The following is a 23037-nucleotide window of genomic DNA, read 5'->3' on the forward strand; positions in this document are numbered from 1 at the left end:
TACCACGTTGTCATATTATATGATGTTGATGTTAGGTTGAATGTTGTCCCGGCCAAAACCACCATACGTTGGTCAATGCCTCCACCATACCACCTCTCCCAAGCAACAACCGGTCCATACCACATACTCCAACGTAACACCCTCTACCTCTGCCTCCTCCTCGTATTACTTTCATTTGGTTAACGCCCAGCATACCGACTCCTGTTGCACACCGGTTATAATATATAATTGCCATACAAATACATTGAATCTCGTAGTTAATACCTCCTCATATGCCATATGCCATATATTACCTCCCTGCTTCGGTCAAATAATACCTCCCACTTATAACTCCGCTCCCCTCATATACTCTCTCCCCCATATAACCTTACCTCCCACTTATAATTTTTTTACAAAATTACTACTGAAACTGCAAAAAAAAATTATTGGTACCAGAGTACATTTTACACAGTATAAAGTTTTAAAATGAATTTATTGATATCTATTGTTGGAGGCCGAAGAGGAAGAGGAAGAGGAAGAAGGAATTTTAGAGGCAGGGGCAGACAGTTCCAAGGAGAAAAGTTTGATATTCATTGCATACGTTGCAATAGAGATGGACATGATGCATCCACATGTAAGTTGTTTTGGGACATAATTGAGTAGGAAAGAAATGACAAAGGGAAAGGTAAAGCACTCGAATCCGCTCATTATGTTGTGGCACATCGCGATATTGGAGTAATTGAAGACTTATTTAATGCTTCACTTGCTTCTTGGAAAAATGATTGGTTGCATGATTTTTAGAAGAGATTTTTTTGAATAATTCACTGGCAATGTTGATGGAGTAGTATACTTTGCAGACAAGTCAAAACTCAAGCCATCAGGGATTGGCACCATCAGGCTCAAACGGTCTGGTCTTCCAGACTTTCTTCTGCATGATGTTTTATATCTCCCGGATCTGAGGAGAACCTTGTTGTCTTTGGCCCACATCTGTCAACACAGACACTCCATTCATATGTTTGAAGGCAAGGTTTACGTCACAAAAGCATCAGATCGCTCACTTGTCACGACAAGGATAGAAAAAAAAAGACTTCTGAAGCTGCAAGGAACCTTTGCTCGTGCAAAGAACTTCTCGTAAAGTTCTCATTATGATGAAGGTACATTTCCATCAAGTCTTTTATGGCATGCTAGATTTAGACACTTGAATTATGGCAGCCTTTGTAAGTTGAAGAAAAGTGGTGTTGCTAGTTTGCCTACAATTCCTAGGAATATTAAGCAATGTGATGCTTGTATCTTCGGAAAGCACAGCAAACAGTGTTTTCATGATTCACATTCCAAAGCACATAGAAAAATTGAAATTATTCATTCATACTTATGTGGCCTAATGTTTGTTCTTTCTGCAAATGGAAATAAATATATGATGACATTTATTGATGACTACACCAGAATGTGTTGGGTTTATTTATTGAAGAACAAATTTGATGATTTTCAAACATTCAAGAACTTTCATGCATGGATTGAAAATGATGCACAATCTCATATTGGCTCTGTTCACATTGATAATGGAAAAGAATACACTTCAAATGAATTTGAAAACTGTCTTCGTCGGCATGGGATCAAACATCAAACAAATGTGCCTTATAACCCCCAACAGAACGAAGTAGTTGAAAGAATGAACAGGACAATCTTAAATATGGTACGTTCCATGATGTTTTTCAAGAATGTTAAATTAATGTTTTGGGCAGATGCAGTTCTATGTGTTGTCTAATGTAAATAATAGATGTCCATGTATTGCTATTAAAAACAAGACTCCTTATGAAATGTGGTATGGCCACATTCCTTCAGTAAAGCATCTCAGGGTCTTTTGTTCCACCTGTTATGTCGTGATAGCTAAGGAACAAAGAAACAAACTCGGTGCAAGGAGTCGTAAGTGTATATTCTTGGGGTATTCAAATACCGCCAAAGCATAACGTCTCTATGATGAAGTTAATAAGCAGTTTGCAATATCTAGAGATGTGATATTTCTTGAATCTTACAAGGCTAACAATGTTGTTGAGTGGCAGCTTGATCGCTTGGATAGATTCATACATGCAAAGTCTTTTCAACAATTCGATAATGAGATTCTACACCTTGAAGAGAGGATTCCTATATTGGATCAATCTATGGAATCTTCTTCTGAAGCACTCTCTCCCCCACATGAAGCTCCAGCCATTGATGACACTTTGAGTGATGTGATTGACAGAATTGGGAGACTCAATCTTGATCCAGCCCCAACTCAGTCAACTGAGCAGCCTGGGCCATCTCAGGAAGGTCCTCCAAAATAGTTGACAAATACACTTGAAAGTGTTCATCCTGATGAGGTTGGAAATACAAGTACAATAAATTCAACTAGGCAAAATGGAGGTGATGTAGACGATTTTGGTTCACCTGTTGATATGGATGGTTCTTTTGATTGTGAATTGAATTTGTTTGCATATTTTGAACCAACTTTCTTCAAAGAAGCCTCTTCTCATGATGAATGGAAAGAAGTGATGCGGAACGAGTATGATGCCTTGATAAAGAATGGCACTTGGACGTTGGTTGATCCTCCATTAGGAACCAAACCAATAGGGTGCAAGTGGGTCTACAAGAACAAGTATAAAGTTGATGGCTCACTTGACAAGCACAAAGCCAGGCTCGTGGCAAAAGGTTTTGCACAAAAGGAAGGGGTCAATAATGAGGATACTTTTCCCCCATAACAAAATGGGATACCATCCAGACAGTGTTTGCCTTAGTAGCTCAAAACTGTTGAAAAGTCTATCAAATGGATATAAAAACTGCTTTCTTGAATGGAGATTTAAAAGAAAATGCTTTTATGTCCTAGCCAGAAGGATTTGTTGTGAAGGGTCGCGAACATAAATTATGCAAGCTTGTAAAATCTTTGTGTGGCCTCAAGCAAGCATTGTGAGCCTGGTACGAGAAGTTAACTGAGCATCTTCTAAAACTCGACTTTAAACATTATGATCTTGATAGTGCAACTTTGTTTGTCAAGAAAGTTGGAAAAACAATGGTATATCTTGTGATGTATGTAGATGATCTTCTGATGACAGGGAACAATGAGAGCTATATTACATTCATAAAGAAGGAATTGAGGAAAGGTTTTGAAATGACAGACTTGGGGTATGTTCACTACTATCTTGGTATTGAAGTAACTCAACATCCGAAGTTTATATTCCTCTCTCAGGAGAAGTACATTGGAGATTTTTGGAACAAGTTTGGCATGGTTGAGTGCAATCCTTTGACTACTCCAATGGAACAGAACTTAAAGCTCACATCCACTAAAGGAAAAGAATTTGAGGGTGCAACAATGTATAGACAGCTTGTAGGAAGTCTCAACTACCTGACTATTACCAAACCAGACATTTCATTTGCAATCGGAATGCTCTCCAGGTTTATGCAAAAGCCTTGTGAGGGACATTGGTTTTTTGCAAAAAGAGCTATAAAGTATTTGAAGGGAACTCAAGCTTTTGGACTTAAGTATACACAGGTGGGCGACACCAACTTGATTGTATACTATGATTCAAACTTCAATGGAGATAAACAAACCGGGGTATCTACTTCAAGTTATGCTATGAGTCTTGGATCGGGATTTATCTCCTGGAGGTCACGCAAACAATTAATTCCAGCAGATTCCAAAATAGAAGAAGAATATGTGGCAATAGTTGAAGCAACAAAGGAAATTGTGTGGCTCAGGAAAATTATAGAATATTTGCAGGTGAAACAAGTGCATTCAAATCCACTCATGATTGAAAACACTTTTGCAATAAAGTTGGCCAAGAACCAAAGTTCCATGATCGAATGAAGCACAACAATACAAAATATCATCTGATTCAACATCATGTTAAGGCCAAGACAGTCCATCTACGCCATTGTTTAACAAATTAACCGATTGCATACATCTTCACCAAAGCGCTTGGAAGAGAAAAGTTCGAAAGATTCAGAACGATGCTTGGACTCACCAATATCCCTTCAAATTAAGGAGGGGAATGTTGACACCTAATCATTGGGATAGGGTGAATATGTGTAAAATAATGTAAATATAGAATAAGGAGAATTGGAATATGAAGAGACACTAGGATATGAAGCCCAAGAGTCTCTCCCTCCATGTATATATCTATGATCAGTCTTAATGCAAAATGACAATTCGTTTGAGGAATTACCCCCTGCCCTGACATGGTCATTTCTTTCTTTGGAGTAAATAAGAGATTCCATACTTCTTTGATGCCTTTCTTGAGATGAATTTCCACCTTTGAACACTTCTTTAGAAACTTCTTCAATGTAGAAGAGAACTTCATAATGCCCTCTGCCAACCTTAGCTCTGATACCATGTTGAAAAATCTATAAGGCAATGATTAAAGTGATTTCTCTTGTTTTTGGTAATTTCTTGTGATCTCTTTTTGCTTTTCTTACTTATTATTTTTTTTACTTATTATTATGTTTGTGTATAATCAAACAGCGACCAAAACAAGAAGAACAAGAACACAAAATATAGGCTGCAAACCAAGGCCAAAAACTCTCCACTTGAGAGGAAAACCCGCAAAATCTCCTCTTCTTATAGATTCTTCAATTGATGAATTACAAGACCTCTAAACCAAGACCAAGTCCAACCTTTCCAGAGGATGTGCTTTCCTTGACCAAGTCAAACCAACTCAAATCTCTTCCAGTAGCACAACTTTGACCCCCAGCTACAAAATTTTGGCCTCCACTACAGATATGAAATTTTTGGCCCTCCTGCGGTTGTTGTTGCCACACGTGTGAGCTTCTTCTAGCCTCCTGAGACTTCCTCAAACCTTCGCTTGACTTTCTCTTCCTTCTGGAGCTTGACGATGACTTACTGTGACCTTCACTTGACCTTTTCCTTCCTTCTTCAAGATCAAACCTGCAGAATAGAACCCTAGAATAGTTACAGAAATTCTAGCCTCCCTTCGCACGTGTAAGAGAAAAATAGCCCAAAGACAAGTCTCCTTTGTCCTCTTCCTTCTTCACTACCTTCTTCTTCCTCCTTTGTTTGAATGAGAGAGTGATGAATGTCTCAAGGAGGTCGAGTTCCCTCCTTTATATAGGCTTCTCAAGGTGGACATGGCTCCTCAAAATAGGCAGACTTCCCAACTGCCAAACCGACTTGGTCTTAAAGGATATTTCGACACTTTTAATGACAAAAATAATTTTCTTTACAAGTTACAATGTGCCCGATGGGGTGTTCAACTTATGAAAATGACTCTTTTGACTTCTTGACCTAGGAAAAACCCTATAAACATTCAATGGGTGCTTGACCTATAAAGTAAAAGACCTTGAGCATGAAACCTATGCTCCAAAAATATTAATAATAATTTTCTTTAATTTTACAATATACAAGAATCAAAAGCACATTTCATATTTATGAAGGCCGAATCTAGTTACACAATTTTCAACAATTGGATGCGAAATTTAATTTTGCATCCAACAAGTACCCACACTTTATACTTTTAGTAGACTTATTAAGAAATAAATTGAAAACATAAGATCAAATGGAAAAATAAATGAATAAAAGTAGTTTTATTCATTTCCCTCCAACACTATTACCCTTGTGGTTGACATTGTCATCTTGACTATTGTTGATTCTTTTAAAGTGAATATTGATAGCACATTTTTTGCTTTTAGGCCCAATTTTTGCCTCAAAATTTCTCCAATGAACCCAAATCATTACCCAGTCGCAAATACTACTATGGATAAAAGCACAACCACCAAAGAAGTGGAGCTAGAAAGTTGTATGATAGGTGGTATTTGTCCCATATATGAAAGGTGAATCGACACACTCTGATCAAGTGGGGAATAAATTATTTTATGCAACATACAAAGAATTGGAGGGGGCATTCCTCCAATGTTAAGCCCTGGACTAATTCCTCAAGCCCTTTCTCCGTGTGTCGATTTTCTACACCAATGGCATAAGACTCAACCTACTAATAGTAAAGTATGGAGGTTCAATGGGCACCATGACAAATCCCCTTATCATTTTATTTTCATCCCTTAGCCCATATGAGTTTTCTTAGAACTAGTATCTATTTCATGGAATTCCCCCCCCTGGAGCTTTCCATAACAATAGCTTAGAGGCCACAACAACAATACTTGGGATGACTGGCACAACATAATCCCCTAGGCTATATAATTTTTCCTTATAAATTTTCCAATCCAAAAGGAGAAGTCAATAGGTTGTGCCTCTCTTTACAAAGGTGCAATCACTTGTTGCAACACAAGAAACCAATCAATAATGAAGTTTAAATAAATGGCATTATCCCTATTGAACAAGGAAACAATGTAGCTCTAGATATTATTTGGGGAAATTTTATCGCGAAGGTTGAATTAATGATTATCTACTACAATAATCAAAGTGTAATGACATTCTCACATTGTCCCAAGTTTTAAGTTAGATTGAATCATATCAACATAGAATGTCACATCATCAAAGATTTTGGCATTGAAACAAACTTGCTTAAAATGATGTGAAACAATGTAGCTCTAGATATTGTTTGGGGAAATTTTATCACAAAGGTTGAATTAATGATTATCTACTACAGTAATCAAAGTGTAATGACATTCTCACATTGTCCCAAGTTTTAAGTTAGATTGAATCACATCAACATAGAATGTCACATCATCAAAGATTTTGGCATTGAAACAAATTTGCTTAATGGCCATAGGGTTGTAAATGCATTATCCGAAGGATGATAAAAAACTTAGATGTGTCAAAAAGAGGGGAGAGGAGTAATCAACTAAATTATTGACTTCATTATTGGTGAACATGGTGAAATATCAAATCAATTATTATTAAAGCTAAAGATTTATACTCACAATCAATCCCAAGGGCATGTGTCAGTGATACAGTAGCAACTTTGACAAGTAATAACAACTTATATCTAGTGCATCTATATAGAAGGTGTCAATATTCAATAGAGTCACTAATGCATGGTCATCATCAATTGGTTATTGAATCAATAGGCGTGTCTATTTTGGAACAAGGTTTCCAAAATTTTAATTCAATTTTCAATAGTAAGCATTTAACCACCACAAAATATTCTATAATATTCCTAGTAGTAGTCATAAATCAAATGTTAAGATTTATCTCAAAAGTACATATATCATTTTTACCTTTTTAATTTAAATGAGTAATTAAAAAAATGTCATATGAAATGAGTTATGGATTTTTGGACATGTGGTATCGATAAGCCATGGTATTGGTCCATGATATTGTAACAGTGTCTTTACAAGTTAAGAATCTCGATGGTAACATGTTACATATTAAGTTAGTGAGGGTGAGTATTGTTACATGTTTTTAAAATGTACATATTTTTAACTTATATATTAAATTTTTATAATTAATAATAATAATAATACCCGCAGAATATAGAATAAACAGTGATGGGGTGCACTATTAAGGCACTCTGTAATGTGAAAGTTCGATGTTCGAAACTCCATGGTTTCAAAATCCAGCCATGTTAAGGGTTGGTGTGGCCTAAGTCGAGTGCGATCCCCTGGTGATTTTGATAACATAAATGCCCCTAGGTCCTAGTTTCTCAAGCCAAAAGTTACGCGTATACTCATCTCAAGATTCACACAACTTAGCAAACAAAAACAAAAACAAAAAAGCTATAATTTAAGTATTTCTTATAATTTTTTTAATCTTTGGAAATGTGTGATGTATTATGAAATAAGTGTTTTCATGCTTATCATGAACTGATACGTATTGACATTTACCAACCATTTAATTTATATGGTTACACTAATTTAAATATAACCAATTGGTAACAACTCATTATATCCATTCTGCATCCCATGTAAAATGATATGCTAAATATATTACTCTTATAAGAGTATGATCTCTTTTGGCTACACTGACGTATTGTATTATTAACTTATGTTTGATTATGTAATGTATATATAACATCAAATTTTCACAAGTAACACATCCTTCCTATCCCTTTGGGTTTCAACCTTAAATCTAAGATCATTTTTTTATGAGTAACACATTCTCCCTATCCCCTTGGGTTTCAATCTTATAAGTTTAAGATTAAACTGAATGGAACCTTCCTTTAACAACCTCAACCTCAAATCATTCTTTAATGCACTAATACCTAAAAACTAAGAATTCCATTTAATTGAATGACATAAAGATAAGTTTAACAAAAACTATGCAATCATGTAGATGTTGAATAGTTGATTCAAGAGGCTTGAGTAAGATCAGATAATAGATGATATTCATTTGAACTACTCTTTCTTTTGTTCAAGCATAATTGAGTCATTTCAATACAAAGATGAGGTAGGTGTTCAAACATAAAAACAAAATGTTAAATGGTTTAAATTTATATTTTTATTTGCATAAAACATATAGTATATACCTTTTAAGTTTTTCATCTAAAAGAACTAATTTTGGTATCTCATGATTGACTAGATTTGATTGACAACAAAGTAGACTATATTTCTCTATAACTATAAAATATATAATATACAAGAATGAATTTGAAACTAGAAAATTCCTTGAACTACTCTATTTGTAACGTTAATTTAATTTTATATTTATCTTTTTTCTTAAAATAGTGAAAAAATTTATCATAACTTAATTGTCAATATTTGTAACGTTATAATTTAATTTATATTTAATCTATTTTCTTAAAATAGTGAAAAATTTTATCATAACTTAATTGTCAACCAGCAAGATAACCATCACTTATTTCTATGGATGAATATAGACACACTTATTACCATTATTCAAAGAAAATGACACAACTTGAAATTATCCACTTATTTTTATCTACTTAAAATAGATTATATACCATTTCTTTTTGGAATATATAATTTGTAATAATAAATCTGAAAATATTAAACCTCTCAATACAATATTAAAATTTAGTCAACACAGAACGTCGTTCATTCATTGTGTCTTATATTAAAATTTACTCAACACGGAACTTGTTCATTCTTTGTGTTCTAATTTCATTGTCTTAATCTCAAAATAAAAAGATTAATTTCTTATTACCATAAATCTAATATTTTTAAATATTGGGGGGAAAATAGTGAAAGAATTTCAATGATTATATATATTGAGGAAAGAAATAAATAAATAAATTATTTTAATGTCCCCGAGACTAAAGATAGCCTATGGAACAGATTGCTTCTTCATCTATTTGATGTATTCGGCCCTTTTTCTGTGAAGCTTCAAAATAAATGCTCCCAGTTTCTCGACAAACCCCTCGCTAAATAGATTATCCCAAGAGCTATCTGCCAGCATATCTGCATAACTTTCCATGTTGTATTTAAAGGCCTCACATTCTAAAATGAAATGTCTTTTTGTTTCCACTTTTCCAGAAGAACAAAAAATGCTCTCTTTCCTCCCACACTTCCTTTGGCCTTCTCTAGCACCCTGTTTCACAACGGAGTTGATGAAAATTAGTCCTTAACTAAGCAATAAAAATTTTGGTTCTCCAAGAGATATTGGCCTCTATGTATGCTTTTGGTTGATGACTATAAATGGGATTAAACACCTCAATATAGTAATTTTTCTTTTTTCCTAGCTACTTGTCCCAAGTACACTTGTGGAACTTTTAATTGGCAACAAAATTATATAAAATACTATATTTAATTGGCAACAAACTCATACATGTTATGTAGAGTATTTGATTATTGGATTGATATTTAAATTTTTAAATACATTTATTTTTAAATTTATTATATTTGTATATTGAACCTGAAACGTGATTTAAGTTTAGATCTTTAATCTGTTTTAAGTTTACCCTTTTCTGCAGCCATCATCAGAATTTAACTGTATAAATTTTGGTTAAATGGCAATTTGGCACTGTATTTTTAAAGGTATAAATCGATACAGTGCTACACCTGAATCCTGCCAGTCTTAACCATTGATATTTGTGATTCTCGCGATTATTCTAAATTTTTAGTCAAATCCGATCTTCACGCCTGGCCCACATCATATGTGTCAACATTGAGCACAAATCTGTTCTGAAATGTTACATTGGGCTGTCATTCATTGAAATTTCACCTCTCGAATACACATAAAAGCAAGGCTTAGATTCCAGATATGCAAGAAAAATTACATGTCAATGAATGAATAATCAACCGTTCCTATCCAATGCAATTGCCCTTTCAACCAAGGCTGAGTTATGACTCGTTCAATACCATGCCATACGTAATTTACATTAAGTACACTCTGGACCACATCATATTTAGACAAGTGTGCTTGCACTGATGAGAGATATAAAATTAGAACTGCCTGACTATTCTCAAAGTCAATTAGTCCTCCTAACATCTGTAATTAAATATCACTTCAGTCAACCTGCAGTTAGTAGTTATATATCACTCCATGAATCAGAAGATGCGGTTTTGGGTTATTTACCTTCCAATAAAATAACAATATATACTTCAGGAAATCACCTCAAAGAAATTATCCCCAAGATGACATTCAGAGAACTTTAAATAAGTTACCTTTAGTTAACCGAGTATGGATTTCTTGAATAAAATACAAACTGCAAGTCTTCAAGCTTTGGGTTAAACTGGTGTTTTTGGCACTAGAACTGTCCTGGGAACTAGGCAGCTTGCAGTTTTTAGTTGACCGTTGAAACAGATGCAGAATCAAATTTCTTCCCCAAATCAATAAACAGCATATTTTTTCTACAACTGCCACAAAATAACAAATTATATGAATTTTTCTTTTAAATGTCCAGATGATAGGGCACATAGACGCATTTTATGGCACACATGAATAGTAAATGCACCGCGTTATTTGGCACCCTCGATGCCAAGGAACACAGGCCTACAAGAGAACAACAGCTGTTTTCATTCACAAAACGGTAACATCACATTTAAAATGATTCCCTTGCGTCCCAAAATATTACATATATAGACCTTCAGGAACACCTTCCTTCTTCTTGAACATCACTTTCTCCTTAGCTTTCTTAAAATCAACTTGTGTTACCTGAAAAAAAAATGTATCATTACTGATAAATCAATGAAGAATATCAAGATGCCACCATATCAAATAGAATTTGAATTGTGGAATTAGCTAAATTGCATACTTGGTAAATACAATAAATATAGAACATGCGATTGCTAAGAATTCAGTCTTAAATGGTCTCACACATTTTGAAATGCAGTCAGACTCTTTGTGAAAGTCATTTATATAATTGACCCTTTCAAACCAAATATATATTGCATATAAGTTCGCAATTTAGATTATTGCTGGGTAAGATGATCATGGGCAATGAAGTTTTCGGTACACTCCACAGTCCCGAATTAAGACCAGTATGATAGCATCTGAGCCCCCCACCAGAAGCTGTTTTACTGCTTAATATAAAAGACTATTTCCTTTATGCTTCCACAATCAAATGTTATCACTGATGCTCTTCGAGCTCGACCTAGTTCTTTGAGGGAAAACCATAAAAGCAAAAACATTTTCCAAATTTAATAAAATTATTCCCACCATAATAGAAGAGTATTCCCGTTAAGTAAATTCCTTCTGATCATGTAAACATTTTAATAATATGAAAGCCTTGAAAATGAACATTATTCAAAAGGAAAGAAGAAACAATAGCCTTTTCTGTGAGATTTTATACGCCTGAGAATATATATTAGACGATGGTTGGCACTGATCAAATCCATACCTACTAAAAATCAATAAAAAGGTAACCATGAAAATAAAAGCACATGGGAAACAGCTATCTTATCTTATAGCCCATATTCTCAAGCTGAGTTACCACCATCTCACTAGTCTCTTGTTAAAGGCTTACCTTCATACGCCTTTCTCTCAAAGCAAGCAACCCTGCTTCAGTGCAAATAGCTTTGATATCTGCTCCGGAGAACTCATCCTTTGTCATTACAAATTCTTCTAAATTAACATCATCTGCGAGTGTCATCCTTGCTGTATGTATCTACAACAGAGAAAAATTTCAAACTGGTAAATATGCTCAGGCTAGTAAAAATAGAATGAAAATTTGCACAAACTAGAATAGTACACACACACACATATATGACTTGCACTGAAAAACGAAATTCCTTTCCTAGAAATTGTGTAACATGTCCCTGGAAGCTCAATGCAATATACCAACGATTTGGAAACAAATAAAGACTTGCGGTGTATGATAATTCCAGGAACTCGGCTATTACCTGGAATATGCGTCTCCTTGTTTTTATGTCAGGAAGGGGAAATTCTATCTTTCTATCTATTCTACCAGGCCGTAGCAAAGCAGGGTCTAAACTCTCAATCCGATTGGTTGCCAGGATAACCTTAACATCACCTCTTGCATCAAAGCCATCCAGTTGATTTAACAGCTCTAACATGGTACGCTGAATTTCTCGCTCACCCCCAGAATGAGCATCATACCTGCAGAAGAACCTTAGAAACTTAGATGATGATATACAACTCCTAAATATTGAACTTTCGTAAGTCGAATCTAAACTAGAAAGAAAAGTCCAGTGAAACGATTGCAAAACATTATGTTTATCATAACCTAATTACACGGTACCTTTTAGTGCCTACAGCATCAATTTCGTCAATGAAGACAATTGATGGGGAAAGATCATCAGCCACTCGAAAAAGCTCTCGCACCAATTTTGGTCCATCTCCCAAATATTTCTGGATCAGCTCACTTCCGACAACACGTAGAAATGTTGCTGACGTTGAGTTTGCAACAGCCTGTACCAAGTTTCTACCCAATTAACATAATATAAAATCAAGGGCACTCGAAAACTAGATCAACACATCAGTCTTTACAAAAAATATCAAATTGTTAGGAATCATCAGTCACAAAACACAGGCACAACTAAGTAACCTCGGATAGGGAGGGGAAGGAATCATGGGACAGATGATTTTCCAACAATAGCGTTGAACAACAAATCTAAGAGAGACATAGGTCCAACAATGATGTGTAATTTGCACCCTTGGAGTCATAATGAGTTATTAATCCAACGATTGATGTGCTAATGAAATCCAACCATTGGATAGTAAATGCTAAATACTAAATACACTTTAACTAGATAGTAAATATGTATCTCATTCCTTAGATTGTTCATGCCCTGATGGCTTTAATAATGTATGCTGCTTCTCAATTGTCAACCATGAATTGGGGTCCAACTACACAAAACTCAGAAAGAAGCAACTAAAGAACATCATTATGAATAAAGCACGTGATGAATTCATGGTCATGACTTTTGGTTAAGGTTGAGGGAAAATTTCGATGGACCATGGACCATGAGTAATGACTTCAAAGTTTAAACCCTTCTCAAGGAAAATTGTATTGGAAATTTTCAACTATATAATTTCATTGTTAGAGTCCAGACAAACAGAAGTAAATGAAAAAATCCCTTAACCCTGAGAAATGTTCTATTTTGTCCCCAAATGGCCAAATGCTTAACATTCCTAATAAACTAACAGGTAAATAGGATTTGCAAATACCCAAACTAAATTTCGGAGATCCTAATCCAAAATTCTGAAGTATATTTTAAATAGAATTATCTCAGTGACGGAACATCCATTCGAACATATGCTCATTATCATTGACAAACTGGGAAGCAAATCAAAATTGTAAATAGTGCATGGAAAAGTGGCGAACAAACCAAATACATTTGCTAAATGGCTCCACTAAACTGAAAGCATGGTGTGATACAGCATACAATGTAGCCAATGAAATAATATCTTTCAAAATAAAAAGATAATAGATGCAGAGAAAAGCACCAAACAAACCAAATACAATCAGTACATGGCTTCAGAAGCATGGCATAAAACCAATTTCCATGTAGCCACCGAATAATATTTTGAAAATAAAAAAGAATTACTTTTAATCCCTAGGCCTCGTCAGCTAAGAATAGTGTCAGAATGAAAGGACATTGAGCAAGAACTTGGCTAGCATGAACCTAAATACACTTGCAGTCAAGAATTCCTTAATTAAACACAAAACATAATGAATTTATTGAAATAACATCTTGTTACTATCCAAATGTAATGAAGCAACAAGCTGTTAGAAGAGAGCAGGAAGTGAGTTGCAAATAAACCACAAGTCTATGTTAAAACTTGAAACAAAACATACTAAATATCTCATTGCACAAAGCCTTTCAGCCACCGTGCCAAGCATTTCCAACACCAAACTCTTCAGTGAGTGCCATCTAATTATGCAGCACTCAGGTTTGCACCTTCAAGCTTGATCATAGCCACTTGACCTGCACACCTTAACTTTCTACTCTTTAACTAGGCTTCTTGACTGGGCTCTTTAAACTTGATCTCCTACATGTCAGTTCTTTGTATTTGATCAAAAAAGGTCTGTCCATCTAGCTCTTCAACTTCTTCAACTCTTGTTGTTCACTGTTCAACTGTCACTTCTTCAGCTTATTATATGTTCAAAGAGAAGCTCTGCCCACCTGGCAGCTTGTACTCAACATTGTAGATTTCTTTCTGCTACATAGGGCTTTTCAACACACTTGGAACCAAACAGGACCTTACAATCTTGAAGTTCTGCTTCTTGCAGCCTATCAACCTTTGCACTAAACACTCACCTTATGCAGCCCAGGGCCTACCACAAAAATTGTCCATGATAGCCCTGTTTTTACCGCACCTCTATCCACAATAGGGCCCAGTCCTATCATCACCTTAACATCCCAGCTACTTCAGCTAACAGCTCCCTTACACCTTAGCCAACCAAACTCGGCCTCCAAAGAGCCCTACAGCATTTCTCCAACGGAACTTGGCCACCTCAAAAATCAGACCAGAACTCGGTCCATAACAAGGACTGCAACTTTGGCCACAAAGCAGACTTGAACTCAGCCTTCAAAACACCAGAAACCAGCCTTCAAACCATATCTAAACTCAGCTTTCAATGCACCAGAACTTGGCCCACAAACCAGACTTGAATTCGACCTTTAAAACTTCAGGACTGAGCCTTCAAACGCCAGAATCCGGCCCCTATAACAGACCTTAAACTCAACAGGACTAAACTTCGGCCTTCAACAGGGCTAAAACTCACCTTCCACAGGGCTGAAACATGGCCTCTAGAACACTGCAACTCGCCTTCTAACCAGGACCAAAAACCCTTCCCACAGAAAACCTCTGCAACTCGACTTCACTTCACTTGGTTCATGAGGTATGAACCTCAGAACTCCTCCACTTGCTTAGACAGTGATCCAGGTGGATATTGGTGGCCACCCACCAATTCCACTTGGACCCCCACCATTGCTTCTTTTAGTTTTTCAGTTTCCTTAATTGTAGCACAGTTTACTATTTTTAGTAGTTTTTCGGGTCCTAAACTTCCGGAGCCGTTTTGAGGCCCTAAACGATGTTTTTTTGGAAATCTACCACCATCGATTTTCTGTCTAAAATCATCTTTTCCGTTGTAGTCCTCAGAGAGATCTTTCCAACGGGCTATCATGCGCGTCAAACGGAGATAATATGACCAAGTCGCGACCCCGGGAAGTTGGTTGTCCAACTCACCTCAATGGGGCCCATAAACTCTTGGTGTTACATCTCCTTGGGTTAAGGTTTTGGTTGTTTAGGGTTTTCTCTTATTGTTCAATAATAAAAAGGCCCTTGAGCCTCATTGTAAGGCAGTTCAGAGGCATGTAGCCACCACATCTCTTCTCAGAGATAAACTACCATAGCCCTAGCTAGTTTATTTCCATTCCTATTTGTAAGCATATTTCAATATTTTACATTAATGAAATGAAGTATTATTTCCGTTGCATTTCTGTGTTTATGGTTATCTCTATAATTTGTTGCATTCCTGTTTAAATCCGGATCAGTGGTATCAAAGCGGTCTGCTTTTTTTCTCTGTTTTTCTTTGCATGTCCCCAACGAGGTTGCGATATAAGGAATTAGGGCTTGAACTAGTCGAACCTTTGCAAGACCAGCCTCGCAAATCCCGATGGCCTCCAATGGTAGAAGAAAAGAAAGACGAGGGAGCAGGAAATTCTATCAAAATCTTGCTCGAAGAAGCCCTCGAGCGACAAAGGAACGCGATAATGGACAACTTTGCCCAGATCCTTCAGCGGCTACCCCAGGGCAACGCATCGGCTTTCAACAGCTACTCTGGAAACGCCAACCGTTTAAGGTACAAGTTAATTTTGAAATCCCCATATTCAAGGGTCAGATAGACATAGATGTCGTTGATAAATGGTTAAATGTGCTAGAGGGTTATTTTTCTGTTCATGATTTTTCCAGTCAAGAAAAGATTATTTTCGCTTTTCTCAAAGCAGCCCCCCACGTCAAGGATTGGTGGGAAACCTACTGCGAGCAAAAGGATGAAAGTACAAGCTCACTATTTTCAACCGCACCCATGCCATCAAGGAGCAGTACTACCCTGTCGAAAGCTATGAGGATCAATACATAAAGTGGACCACGCTGCGGCAGGGAAGGGACCAAGACGTGCCAGAGTTTACCAATATTTTCCATACCCTTCGCACAAAGTTGAGTATCAAGGATACGGAGCAGCATTTGGTACTCAAATACCACAGTTGCCTGCAAAAGTACATCCAGAAATAAATAGAATTCCTGAACATCTCCTCGCTCAGCACGGCATACCGATATGCTGTCAAGGTCGAGCAAAAGTTTAAACAGAAGAAGCGAGACTTTGGATCTGCGAATCCGAAGCAAGGGAAAGGTGCCCCCAAACCGCAGAACAAAGGACAAAGCCAAGGCGGGGCGGCCCAAGACAACCCGCCAAAGCTGCAAGCAAAGAACAACGCCGCGAAGCTGAAAAAGGACACGGGAAAGTGGTGTGAGTTCCATAAGAGCTCCACTCACAACACAAGTGAGTGTCGGGCCAAGCAGTCACTGGTGGCTGAGCTAAAGGTTTCAGAATCAGATGCAAGTTCTGACTCAGAGTCAGAACCCGATAAAGGGGAATGACAAAGGGAAGCACATTATTGATGCGGAGCCCAACGCCACCATTGCCACCACGAAGATCCAGAAGGAGGAACCCGAAGATCCAGAGGAGGAGGAGCGTCTCTTCCACTCCCAGATGTGGGTAAAGGGCTCCCCGTTACAGTGCATTGTCGACAGCGGGAGCCAAAAGAACCTTATTTCGACAGAGGTCGTGAAGCGGTTGGGCTTACCGACCACAACACATCCACAACCGTACATCATCGGGTGGCTTCACCAAAGACAGGATCTTCGCGTGAGCCAACAGTGTTGCCTTCCATACAACATCAAGCCCTTCACAGATGAGGTATTGTGTGACATTGCTCCCCTTGAAGTTTGTGATGTATTATTAGAACAACCATACTTGTGGAAGCGACATGCTGTGTATGAATCAAGGCCCCGTGCTGTTATTGTTACTTTGGGAAATAAATTGTACAGGATACTAGAGGTAGCACTGCCTACCGCCATCTCTTTGGTCACTGCAAAACAATGCAGTAAGCTCATTTCCAAAACTGAGAAATTTGTTTTCCTGATAATACGCCCTCAAGGAAAGAAGAAGATGGTGGCCACTACCTCCAGACAGAGCCCCTCCGCATGACAACTTCAGATGGACAAGGTCGTGGAGGAGTACGAGGACATCTTCACCTCCCTCGCAGGGGTTCCTCTACACTGTCAGGCCAAGCACTCCATCAATCTGTCCCCAAGTGCGCCGCTGCCCAATGGACCAATCTATCGGCGCTCCGTTCTAGAGAACGATGAAATCAAGAGGCAGATTCAGGAGCTGCTGCAAAAAGGTCACATCTGTCCAAGTTCATCGCCCTGAGGAAGCCCGATCGTGTTGGTACAGAAGAAAGATGGGACTTGGAGACTCTGTATTGACTATCGGGCGCTAAATAAGATCACTGTCTGTAATAGGTACCCGATCCCACGGATTGATGACCTCCTGGACCAACTGAAGGGGGGAAAATATTTCAGCAAGATCGATTTGAAGTCAGGATATCACCAGGTACCAATCGAACCCTCCAATGTGTGGAAGACTGCCTTCAAAGCCAAGGAGGGCCTTTTCGAATGGTTGGTTATGCCTTTCGGATTGACGAATGCTCCTGCAACCTTCATGAGGCTAATGGATGACATCTTGCGGCCATTCACCAACTCATTTGTAGTGGTATACTTGGATGACATCCTGATATTCAGCCAGAGTTGGGAAGAGCACCTCCACCACATCCGACAGGTTCTCCAAACACTGCGGCAACACAAGTTATGTGCCAATTTGGAGAAATGCACTTTTGGCATGACCCAGGTTCAGTATCTGGGATACATTATTGATGAACAGGAGGTGCATGTGGATCCAGCCAAGATCCAAGTCATTCGGGATTGGCCATCTCCAACCACTCTGACAGAGCTTCGCAGCTTTCTAGGTCTTGCCAACTTCTACCGCAAGTTCGTGTTGGGATTTTCTCATATCACTTGGCCCTTGAGTCAAGTCACCAAGGGAGGAGCGAAAGAAAAATTCTTTTTCTCTGAATCTCAATAGAAGGCATTCACAAAGTTGAAAAATCGCCTGTGCTCGACACCAGTGCTCGCATTACCAGACTTGCAACAACCATTTGAGGTCGAGACAGATGCCTCTAACTATGTTATTGGGGCAATCCTTACTCAACATGGGCATCCAGTGGCATATCACAGTGGGACACTTTCAGACACAGTCCGGAAGCATCCCACTTATGACAAAGAGATGTATTCCATTGTGCAGGCTTGCCGACAATGGAAGCATTACAATTTGGGGAAGGAAAGGGTCATCCACACAGACCACCGACCCCTGCAATTCATATAGACCCAAGGGAAATTGCAAAATGATCACCATCAAAAGTGGTCCACATACCTGCAACAGTTCCATTTGAATATCAAGTATAAGAAGGGCAGCACCAATAATGTTGCAGATTGCCTCAGTCGACCACCGATCATGGCGTTAACCACCGTGCTCAAATCTTGTGGGCACGAGACTTCTGATTGGCCACATCTCTACAAAAGCGACCCAGAATTCAGCCACACATACCAGACACTCTTGGAGGGTCAGCATGTTCCAGATTTTCACCTCCAGGATGCCCTGTTATGCCACCTGGGTCACCTTTGTGTTCCTTCAAGCGAGCGTGCCAAGATGATTTGGGAAGCACACTACAGTCGGGCTATTAGGGATTTCGGGGTCAAGAAAACAGTGCCAATACTACAAAGTATTTTTATTGGCTGAATCTTCGACGCGACGTTGGGAAGTACATCAGATCATGCACTACCTGCGCCATTGCCAAACCGACCATCAAGAAGCAAGGCCTCTATACCCCGTTGCCTACCCCTAGTCTACCTTGGGAATCCATCTCCATGGATTACATGTCAGGCCTTCCTTCCACTAAGCATGGAAATGCTTGTGTTTTTGTGGTCGCCGACAGGTTCTCAAAGATGCCCATTATGGCAACCTGCAAGAAGAATATCACAGTAGAAGTCACTGCTAAACACTTCTTTGAACGAGTGTGGATACATTTTGGGATCCCACAGTCTATCATCTCAGATCGGGACAGCAGGTTCCTCAGTACATTTTGGTCCAGTTTCTGGTCGATGCTAGACACCAAACTCACTAAGTCCACAGCCTTCCATCCTCAAACTGATGGCTAGACAAAGGTTGTCAACAGCATAATCGTACACACTCTGCGCATGTACAACTCAAAGCATCCACGCACATGGGACGAGAGCCTCCCCTATGTTCAGCATAGCTACAACCAGGCCCTCCACAGCTCGACTGGCCACAGCCCTTTTCAAGTGGGATTGGGATTCCAGCCACTATGTCCCATTGATGTGGCCATGCCATTTGCAACTACTCACGCAGATTCGGCTCATGTCCAGTCCGAAACAGATAAGGCAAACAGCTTCATTAAGCACATCCAACATATTCGCCAGTCGATCCATGACATTCTGGAGAAATCAAATGCCAAGTACAAGTAGCAACATGATCAACATCAGGTGCCACAGAAGTTCCAGGTGGGCGACAAAGTTTGGTTGCATTTGCAAAAGGAACGCCTTACCGGAGCCTATCGGAAACTCAGACCACTCCGATATGGTCTTTACACCATTACCAAGGTCGTGGGAGACAATGCATTTGAGCTTAGCATTCCCCCATTCCTTGGCCTGCACCCAGTGTTCAATGTGGACCGCCTCGGCCATACTTTCTACCATTACTAGACACATCCGACATTGCAGAACAGCTCACACCCACAGAGTTAGATCCAGATTGCATGGAACAAGCTGCAACTGATCGGATCATGGACACACAGATCAAGCACACTCGCCAGCAGAATATCCAACTGTATTGAGTTGTCAAAGCAGGCCAACTCCTTCACCATGGACCAAGTTCAGCAGAAGTTCCCTCATCTTATGGAGGAACTCAACGCAATGGGGACCATTACTTCCTAGGGGGGAGGAATGATCCAGGTGGATATTGGTGGCAACCCACCAATTCCACTTGGACCCCCACCATTGCTTCTTTCAATTTTTCAGTTTCCTTAATTGTAGCACAGTTTATTATTTTTAGCAGTTTTTCGGGTCCTAAACTTCCGGAGCCGCTTTGAGGCCCTAAACGATGTTTTTTTGGAAATCTACCACCATCCATTTTCTATCTAAAATCGCCTTTTCCGTCGTAGTCCTCGGAGAGATCTTTCCAACGGGCTATCATACGCGTCAAACGGAGATAATATGACCAGGTCGCGACCCCAGGAAGTTGGTTGTCCAACTCACCCCAACGGGGCCCATAAACTCTTGGCGTTACATCTCCTCGGGTTAGGGTTTTGGTTGTTTAGGGTTTGCTCTTATTGTTCAATAATAAAAAGGCCCTTGAGCCTCATTGTAAGGCAGTTCAGAGGCATGTAGCCGCCACATCTCTTCTCAGAGATAAGCTACCATAGCCTAGTTGGTTTATTTCCATTCCTGTTTGTAAGCATATTTCAGTATTTTACATTAATGAAATGAAGTATTATTTCCGCTGCATCTCTGTGTTTATGGTTATCTCTGTAATTTGTTGCATTCCTGTTTAAATCCGGATCAGACAAACCCAAAATGGCTTGAGCAAGTGAGTCCTAGATTCCTCCACATAACGACTATATATAGTGCATTTGACCCCCAAAAGTAGGGCCGACTTCCCACTCGCTGGGCTGAATTTTCCACTGGTTAGGATGACTTGTGCAACTGGTAGAATGTATAATGAATATTCAAAAAATCATTTTTCCTCAACCGTGAGGAGTTAAAGGGAGTGTCATATATAGTTGGAAAGGTCTTTGGATTAGCTTTCCAACCATATATATATCCAAAGATAGGGTATCTAAATGGGTCATCAAATTCCAAAAACAATATCTCCAGAAGGCTTGCCATATATCATTGGAAAGCTCTTGAAATATGCCATTTGACTATGTAACTTTATGTTTCATTTGTACAGCCTTTGACATCAATAACAATCATTTTCAACAAATACCAGATGCAGTGCCCACAACTGGATGTCTACAACCACCTTGAATGAGGCATTGATCCTCTTTTCATGCATAAATATTGTATCATAGCTCATTTGCAAATCATCAGATTAGCATCTTCGACTGTCTTCTCTTCTTCATCATGCATTAGTCTGACTAGCTCCCACAACATTTTGTTACAAGACTAGGAGCACACAGTTACTTCATAGGTTCATAGTCACAGCACTTAATTTATAAGACACTTTGTTATACAGATTTGAGCCATTTATTTCTTTTATCTTCCTTCGATTTGCTTTGGGTGTTAATGGATGCTCTATGGTTCACTATTGTATAACATATACAGGTAGATTCCTTTTTTATTCTGTGCACATCACTTAATTGCTTAAGTATCTTTTATTACGGGCATATTTTCTGTTAATTGTGCATGTGATAGTGTTAAATTATTTTCATACACATTTGTTCTTGCTAAACTGTGCTAATCATTATTTGGCACTGATACACTTCCATATTGTGGAATTTCTCAATTTTACAGTTTTCATGCCCTAGGTGCCCAGCTCCATCTTCTGCCAGATCAAAAGATATGCTCTCTTCCTTTTGTTTAGCTGGCTTCAGAAAAGAAATATTTACTATTGATAAAACTGAGACTGTCGCCTGCTTTAATATTCACAAAAAGAACTAAATGTTTCTTTCAATAACAGTTTAACTTATCTTCATCCATATCCAGGTGAAAATTATCTTTTCACCAAACTCGTGTTTGCATTTTTATCGTCATTTTTCTTACTTGCAGATTTTCTTATCATTGGTTCAAGTTAGCAGAAACAAGGCCAGGTCAGGAATCTATCCATATGTTTCATGTCATTCAAATAGTCCCAGTCATTAACTTATAAGGTAACATGAAAGACACCCATGGGGCTTCAGATTGACAGTGAATGGGTGAACTCTTAAGGCACTCCTTGTGATACCAGTTCAAATACCCCATGGGTGGTCCCACCTGCCTAAAGTACAAAAACAAAAAGGTAATGCAACCAGACTCCTTTATGCAAGCAGCCCCTATGCTCAAGGATGATGTCATCATGACAGCAGCATATTTTATAGAAGTAAATTCTAGAAAAATCTAAAATCCCACTTTATTTGTGAAAATATTTATCAAAGCTATCTGTCAAGCTGTGGTTTAGCAGCAACTTCAAGCAACTGTGATGATGCAAAGGGGCAAATCCTGGTGGGCATGCTACTCCCTGCATGGGCTTTGCCAGATGTGGCTATTGCTATGGATGTAGCCTTTGGGCAGTTATTGAGATTACAAAATGTGTCATGCTTCACTTAAGGTTTATCATCCATCAAAAAGATGGACGATCATTTAAAACAAAAAATAAAACACATCAAAGTTAACGTAAGTATTAATTGGCTCAATCATGAATCTTTATTAGCACTTTCTATTGAAATCAACATGTTAAAGTAAAGATCAGATTATAATGGTCAATTTGACTCTAAACATAGGCATTAATAAAGTCACTTCAACTTTAAGTTATTTTATGCTTCTATGCTTGATTTCACTTGTGCGTTTCTCAGTCTATCCCACATTGATAAAGCGGATTGACTTGAATAGCTTGTATATAAGAAAGCTTTTGC

At 38.3% G+C, this 23037-nt stretch overlaps 1 protein-coding gene across 1 annotated transcript in view; it reads right to left on the reverse strand.

Annotated features, from left to right (window-relative positions):
• Window positions 1–10467: 10467 nt before the first annotated feature.
• LOC149258165 (26S proteasome regulatory subunit 4 homolog B-like) overlaps window positions 10468–23037 on the reverse strand; it is a 61273-nt gene continuing 48703 nt past the window's right edge. The window contains exons 3-6 of the mRNA XM_089414873.1: window positions 12522–12691; window positions 12163–12379; window positions 11787–11927; window positions 10468–10975 (exon numbers count right to left, since the gene is read on the reverse strand). Coding sequence (XP_089270999.1) covers window positions 10892–10975; window positions 11787–11927; window positions 12163–12379; window positions 12522–12691 — 612 coding nt within the window. The 3' untranslated portion in view covers window positions 10468–10891. The remainder of the gene's footprint in view (window positions 10976–11786; window positions 11928–12162; window positions 12380–12521; window positions 12692–23037) is intronic.

Source organism: Pinus tabuliformis, chromosome 6, assembly GCF_031772625.1.
Source record: "Pinus tabuliformis cultivar Carrire ecotype Pingquan chromosome 6, CPIR1, whole genome shotgun sequence".
Lineage (NCBI taxonomy): Eukaryota > Viridiplantae > Streptophyta > Pinopsida > Pinales > Pinaceae > Pinus > Pinus tabuliformis.